At 35.0% G+C, this 7,961-nt stretch overlaps 1 protein-coding gene across 1 annotated transcript; it reads left to right on the top strand.

Annotated features, from left to right (window-relative positions):
- The first annotated feature begins 6,187 nt into the window (after positions 1–6,187).
- Positions 6,188–7,615, top strand: LOC145074023 (large ribosomal subunit protein eL15). Its single transcript, XM_079020469.1, has 4 exons — positions 6,188–6,321; positions 6,450–6,616; positions 6,786–6,983; positions 7,230–7,615. Exons 1-4 carry the CDS (start codon positions 6,318–6,320, stop codon positions 7,473–7,475), a joined length of 615 nt encoding a protein of 204 aa, XP_078876595.1. The 5' UTR covers positions 6,188–6,317; the 3' UTR covers positions 7,476–7,615.
- The last annotated feature ends 346 nt before the right edge of the window (positions 7,616–7,961 follow it).

The following is a 7,961-nucleotide window of genomic DNA, read 5'->3' on the forward strand; positions in this document are numbered from 1 at the left end:
CCTCTCCCATCTCATAGATCTGAATTGCTTTCTATGAAATACGTGTTATACGGGTATGCCTCATCTGTTAAGTGGAATATATATATTGAATGAAAATGCTATACATGTTTTAAACTATGTATGAAAATATATATTTTATCTACTAATATGTTGGGTAGAACATGGGTAGATAGTTGGTGTGTAATAAACAGATGAGAGGCCTCGATGTTGTTGTTGTTGTTGATCTAGTTATTCAGCGGAGTATGGATAACGACCACGGACTCTTTCTAGACAGTCCAGTGGAACGCTAGTAGGTTCATAACATGTAGGTGTTGTGAACGATGTGTTCACCGGTGTACTCTATCCCCCTCGTGGTTGCCTTTAGGATATCTATTGTTGAGGAAACCCCTTAGCAGTGATGTCCGTCCCGATGAAAATCCTATATTAGGTCCCTTGAGATAGATGTTGTTTTAGGGACGTAAAATAAGGATAACGGGAATGGGTAATCGGGATAGTGATTGGTTGGTGAAATTAAATATAATTAATTTATTGTGGGTTGAAAACCCTATATGCTCACCAGGCTCCCAAGCCTGACCCACTCAGTTTTATTTGTATTACAGGTAGTGGCGCGAGGGAATAAGATGGTTGAATCATCAAGTTGTTTTGTTTACAAGTCTGTATATGTATATATTTGTTGAATGACTTGTAATGTTATCGTTTATGCTTTATGGTCTGTATCGGAACATGACATCCCGAGTTTTGATTATATAATGAAAATGCTTCTCTTGATGAAATGCTTTGATAAATATTATTTTATCATGTTTTGTTTTGGGAACAAATTCCGCAACTCTTTCAAATCAAAAGGATTTACTCTTAAATTATTTAAAAGCATAAATGAAAATCGGTCTTTTCTGGCCGAGATTTTGGGGATGTCACACACAACTCACATTTGGATTGCCATCGAGCCCACAGTACGAGTCTCTCTTAGACCGTATCTGGAATGCTCCTGGGTTTGTTGGCTACCGCACGGAGCAGTATCACCTCAACCCATCCCACATAATATATCAACATAACACAACTACTGAGCATACAAAAAATCATATAACAATACAGGTAGTCCTAAAGATCTACCAAATTGGCATAACCACTAACATGCAACACTAACTCATACTCAACATCTAAAGCTGCTAGGATAACATATCTAACGGGCCGGCCTTGGTGCCTTAGACCCCTTAGTATAGTGAGGTAACTCACCTTGCAAGTAGTGTCGAAGTACTGAAAATCTCTGACTGGTGACTCACCGGGAATCCCGAACTATTACAAAATAAACACTAGGTTAATTCTCAAGATAACCTCCTTGACTAAGTGTCCACCTAACTTATTAAGTCCATTCCCTATGTTGGGCCAAATCCCAACACCAAGTCCTTGGCTTGAAAGTCCATAGACATAATTCCATTTTTGGCCTAATTTACTCAATTGGGCCCAACCTCCTTAATGGGCCTAGCCCCATGATCCACTAACACAACCTGGCCCAAATATTTCATTTATAGAATCCAATAAAGGCCCAATTCCATTTAGTCTATAATCAGCCGAAAACCCAAAGCCCATTTGTCAAAAGTCCAACAGATAGATGTTCGCGAGGCGTACTCCTATAGGTATGCGGGGCGTACTCATCCAAATCGTTTACCCCCATTGGGGTGGTTGACCCAGTACGCTGGGCGTACTGGATTTACGTTGGGCGTACTAGACAGTTGGTCAAATCCTTATTAAGTGCTTAATGGCTTAAGCACTTAAGCCCAAACTTCAGATCCAGAGGCCTAACAGGCCTAGAATCCATAAAGTTGTGAACTTTATCCCTTTGGACATCCATAAAGTCCTAAATGTTTGGTATTAATCCATTAAAACCTTATCCTTCCATGTATGGGACACATTCAGCTAATGGGACCTCATTTTTATCACTCAAGGTCCATTCAAGAGTCCAAAAGGACAGTCTTTTACGTCCAAAACACAACATGCACCACCTTGTGGATTTTGGGACAAGAAATGGGTCTTTTTAAAGCAAATGAAGAGATCTAAACATATAAGCATAAAGTTTGGAACTTTATACCTTCTAGAGTTTTTTGAGCACGAAATAGCTTCAAATCTACAAGCTTTGTCACTTCCTTCAACTCTTTGATGCAATGGTTTCCTCTTAAACACCCAAGAACACACCAAATGAGCTAAAACACACAAAAGGGAGGCTAGGGTTTTAGAGATACGAGTTTGATCTATGGAGGCTGAGGTAAAAGGGGTGTTGGTGCACATCATGTTGCTTATATAGGCGCCAAACCCTAAATATTAGGGTTTTCACTCCTGACACTAGTACACCCAGCGTACACAAGTGTACGCCAAACGTACTAAGGCGGATCCTTATACACTTAGCGTACACCAACGTACGTGCAACGTACACCCCCTTTTGGTCAAATTTGCAAATCTGGCCCTAATACTTGTCTTGGCTCGACATTCTAAGTCCCCAAGGGCTATAACTAACAAAGCAAAGATAGAAGAGGGTCCAGAAATACCTGAAAATCTTGGTTTGTTATATTTTGCAAATAAGTATAATATCTCGGTTATATGATGTGGTATATCTCGGTTATCATTTGAGTTTACTTATTTGACGTGGTAAATAAGGTGTTTAAGAATTCAATATACAAAACAGTATGTTTATATGGGGTTAAATCTCCCCTTAAAAGTTATATAATTTTAGGGTTTACCTTAATGTGTCATACATTTTAGTACTTTTCCACAAAAAAGTTGACAACCAATATAATATCTCGGTTATCATTAGAGTTTACTTATTTTATGTGGGTTTTTGGCTCATCATAAAATTGTTAGTTATTTAAAGAAATAGGAAGTGATTTGGAGCGTGTTTTGTTCAATAATATGGAAGATAATATGGGTCATAGAGTTTTTGAAGATTTTGATTCATACGGTGGAAAATATAACCTAATTTCTAATGATGATGAAAGTATGATGTATTGATATTTGAATGTCATGGAAGGAATTACTTGGATAGGTAAAATGACAATGATAAGATTTGCAACCTTTGATTAGTGGAAAGTTGAAAATGAAGAGAAAAAATGTTATTCGAAACTGGATTACTATTTTTGGCTATTTTGTGAATTTTAAAATGTTGGATTCGGGTTGCCTTCCAATGGGCCAAAAGAAAAAAGATACATAAATGAAGCTTTGGGGCTAAATGACAGAAAGAATGTGGTATTAATTACATTGAAACTTATAACTATTTTGGGCCAACATATTAGGTTTTTCTTTGACCAAACTTTAATGACAAAAATACTCTAGATTTTTGTTGTTGGTGAGCTTAAATCACATTTTTTGGGTTGGGTTTACACCAAAAGAACAAAGGTGCATTTTGGGCTTAAAGAATGACCTTCGTTTGTGTAAAATAAATGACATTCATTTGTGTAAAAGATGATGCACTGATGCTAAAGGATGTGAATAGGGTTTGTGTGGGCGGGTGTTTCCTATATCATTAGTGAACCGGACAAACTAAATGGAAAAAGGTTTATTGATCAATCTTGGGTTATTAATTTGAAGTAAGAGGCCACCAAATTAATTGAAGTTGAGAAGCAAAGGAACAAAAATCTTTCCATGGAGTACAATGGATTTAGGGGGTGTTTGGTACGGAGAAAAGGAATTGAAGCAATAAATGGAAATGCAGAGAAAGAGAATTATGATGGGGAAAGAGAAATGATTCTTCTGTTTGATACAACTAAGAATTCACCGGAGAGACTTACCCGATAATCAATTCTCTTGTTTGGTTTTATTAAACAGTGGAATAGAAATAAAATTTTTAACCATGTTTATCATTTTCAATCAGACATTCTTTTAGGATATTTTCATTATGATTGAAATATTAATTTCTCACATTAAGCATTTTTATATTTCTAATTTTTCATTTTCTCAGTTATATTTTACCAAATACCTTTTAATAATTGTGGATTAAACCTACAAACATGTTAATGATCAAACTATATGGAAGCTATATTTCAACATCAGGAACTCTATATGGAAGCTATATTTCAACATCAGGAACTCCAAATTTGACTTATGCTGTCCAAAATAAACTTCAATTTTGACTTTTAAATGTCAAATATGTAATTTTAACTTCAAAAGTAATGTTCCGAAAGCAATATTTCACCATGAAAATTGCACTCCCGTAGATGCGTAATTTAAAAAACAAGAAACTCCTTGCTTCACTATCATCTTCTTCACTGAAATCGATCATACCATAAACACTCAAAACACATTATAATTAAAAAAAAAACTAATGAATTAGAACACATGAGCAGTTAAATTGATTATACGGAAAAAAAAAAGTTACCTTAATTGGAGAATTATGGGTTACCAAGATCGACAGGTAGAAGAAATTGTTTAAGGGCATAATCACACAATAAGATTGACACAGAAGGAATGAGGAATACCTGGGCCGATGTTCAATCACTAATCAAATATGATATCGAAGGCAGAAGGCGACGTGCAGTTGAAATCGAAGGTGGAAGGGAAAAAATTGAAGCAGAAAAAAGATGAAATCAAAGGCAGAAGACGACGTGCAGTTGAAATTGAAGGTGGAAGGGGAAAATTGAAGCAATAAATAAATAAATAAATAAATAAATGTGTGCATGGATCGAACTAGGGAGAGCATTCTTTGATTTTCAAATCTCCGCATTCTCACATTTTCCCTCAAAATAATAGAGAAATAAACTCATGGAAATGGAATCCGTTTTTTTCTCAATTCTCTACATTTTAATACAAAACAAACAAGGGAAATAGAAACAATTCTATTTCTCTCCTCTCATTTTCCTATACCAAACACCCCCTTAGAGTCTTCAAAGTGTGTTACATTTGGCTCATTCCATTCATTGGAACTGAATTTGGATTTTGATTGGTTGGAAGTATATATCTAGATTTATGCATAATTGTTTTTATTTGACGTTTTAGTTTGTTTAAGTTTTTTTCTCTCTTTCCTTGTAATTGCTTCTATTTTCGTTAAAGTATCCAGAAAGAAATTGTTTATTATGTTGAAGATCAGTTACAATTTCAACCATAAAGCATACTAAGAGTTTAAAGATATCATAAAACCTAACTCACAACCTCACATTTATACCAAATTGTTGAGCACAACTCTTTTGTTGGATTACATTGACACTGTTTTATTACAACTTGAGAATCATTTATAGGATCGAGTCTATAAGGACTTACAAAACAAAAATACTATAGGGCGTCACTATTATATTTTGCTTTAAAATGAGCTCCATAGTTATTTATAGGTGTCTCCCACCTACATGTAGGAAGGTTCTAGGTTTTCCTAACAACTTGGTACATTAAAGACAATTCTAGAATGTTATACCACACTATATTAGTATTCATAAGGTTTTGCATGTTTCAAAAATATTCCACTATGTCCTAGAAAGTCTATAACTTTCTAAAATCTTTGAGGGTATTTTAGGACATTTTTAAATCTTATGGTATCTTATGAGATATTATAGATTCTTTCGTAACATGATAGAACATTTTAACATTTTCTAATAACGAGTTTATATTAAAATTGGGTTAGACTCTATTAGGCTAGTGATGATCTTTAAACATATATATAACATACAATCTCCTCTTTAAGAAATCTTCATTACTTGGACCTGACGATGCTCTTTTTCTTGATGCTTTCTTTCTTGAAACACTGAAACCACATATTTAACTTCTTTGTATGAGACATCATATGATAAGAGGAATACCATATTGTCTTCCATTAAAGGATAAACATTCTATGTGACAATTACAACTATTGTACAATCTTTGAAATCAACCAAAGTCTTGCGCCAAATAACTTTTAGTAGATATGTTTCTTAATTAGGTTTGTTCAATGATGAAAGATTTCATATGAAAACTATAATGTTACATTTTGCATATATTATATAGACTTAGTTGTGTCAATTGTGTTAAATGTCAATTGATTTTTGAATTTAAATATCATCATTGCTAGTACTCAAAGACTATTTAGAAGTGAAAAATAATAAAATAGTATGTAAAATAATAAAATAGTTCGAAAAAACATGTCCAATATGAATTTCTATTATTTTCCCACATATTCGTTTTCTAATTCATCCTAAAATAACAAAGTTTTCATGAAAAAGAAAAATCGTCTAGGCCCAATAGTTACATATGAGACCGAGCCCAATGAAATCCTTATAAGGTTATAATGTTATATCTTCTAAAACCCTAACCATAGATTCACTCTTTCACCGTCGCTGTGCGGTTCATAGGCAGGAGAGAGCGCAACAATGGGTATGGCTTCCTTCCGTGATCTCTGATTCTGCAAATCCATGGTTTATATAATCTGTTTTCCTTGGTTGAATGTGGATGATGAGGTTTTAATTAGTTGAAACGCCGTGTGCTTTTGGTGGTTCTAACAGGTGCTTACACTTATGTTTCGGAGCTATGGAGGAAGAAGCAATCGGATGTGATGAGATTTATGCAGCGGGTGAGGTGCTGGGAATATCGCCAGCTTCCTTCCATCGTCCGTGTCACTCATCCTACCCGACCCGATAAGGCTCGTCGTATGGGTTATAAAGCCAAGCAGGTAGATTTCTTCGCTTTTTCCCCAATTGACTGTCTGTGAACTTGTAAGCTTACACATATGGAAATATATTCATATTATCATATCAATCAAACAATACTTAGGTTTATTAAGGTTGGCCAAAATGATTGAAATCCAATCTCTGAATTAATCAAAATGATTGTATTTGTAGGGCTATGTGATCTATCGTGTTCGTGTGAGGCGTGGTGGAAGGAAGAGGCCAGTTCCCAAGGGTATTGTCTATGGAAAGCCCACAAACCAGGGAGTCACCCAACTCAAGTTCCAACGTAGCAAGAGATCTGTTGCTGAAGAGCGAGCTGGAAGAAAATTAGGTGGCCTTAAGGTTCTCAACTCTTACTGGCTCAATGAGGTATGCCAAATTCGTCAATGGTTGTTTCCTTTTTACTTAATGACCTTAATGGGTTATGTATTCAATCTGTACAATTAAGCTGTTTCGTTTTAACTTCATGATTTTCATTGGTTAAGCCAGAAAACTTGTCTTAATGTATTAAGACACTAATTTTTTACCTGTTTGTCTATTTTTTTTCTTCTTCCCATGTTAAAATGAATACATATTGTGAAATTTTCTGAAATGTTTTTTGAACATTTTATGTAGGACTCTACCTACAAGTACTTTGAGGTGATCTTGGTGGATCCGGCCCATGCAGCTATCCGCAACGACCCAAGGATCAACTGGATCTGTAACCCGGTTCACAAGCACAGAGAGCTTCGTGGGCTGACATCAGCAGGAAAGAAATACAGAGGTCTACGTGGCAAGGGACACTTGAACCATAAGGCACGTCCTTCTAGGAGAGCAACATGGAAAAGGAACAACACTCTTTCACTTCGTCGATACCGTTAATGATGATGATGGGTTTAAAAGGTTGTTATTATTACATTGTGGTAATGTCTGGTTTTTTCTTAGTTTTAAATTTCTGTTTTCGGATTTTGGACACAATGTTTTTGGTTAATTATGGTTTAAGAACTGAGTTCAGTTTGTCATTTGAGAGATATTTGATTGTGTTGTTTATTGAAAGAGAATGATGCTACTTTTAAAAGTTAGGTTTGTTGTTAACTTTAGAACTGGTCTAGAGTTGAGATTGGGGTTGGGATTGTCTGGACCGTTTCAGACCTTGACCTTAGTTCCGAAATGAAAATTTTGGGCACATTCTAAAATCTAAAGTTTTCAAATTTTATTTTTTCTGAAATTCCAAAACCCACAAAACAAACACGCAATTTAAACTAAGGTTGTAAAGAGCAGGATGTTATCTATGATTGTTTTTTCATTTTGAAAAAATGTGATTGGAAAGTCAAATTAGAAAGTACACTATTTAATATGAAATAGTTG

This window comes from Lactuca serriola, chromosome 9, assembly GCF_051521515.1.
Source record: "Lactuca serriola cultivar US96UC23 chromosome 9, Lser_US96UC23_V15, whole genome shotgun sequence".
Lineage (NCBI taxonomy): Eukaryota > Viridiplantae > Streptophyta > Magnoliopsida > Asterales > Asteraceae > Lactuca > Lactuca serriola.

Bases quoted from the DNA above. Each gene is read 5' to 3' on its own strand.
- LOC145074023 (XM_079020469.1), top strand. The intron at 6,617-6,785 runs GTAGATTTCTTC...TTGTATTTGTAG, and splicing joins TGGGTTATAAAGCCAAGCAG to GGCTATGTGATCTATCGTGT. The intron at 6,984-7,229 runs GTATGCCAAATT...CATTTTATGTAG, and splicing joins ACTCTTACTGGCTCAATGAG to GACTCTACCTACAAGTACTT.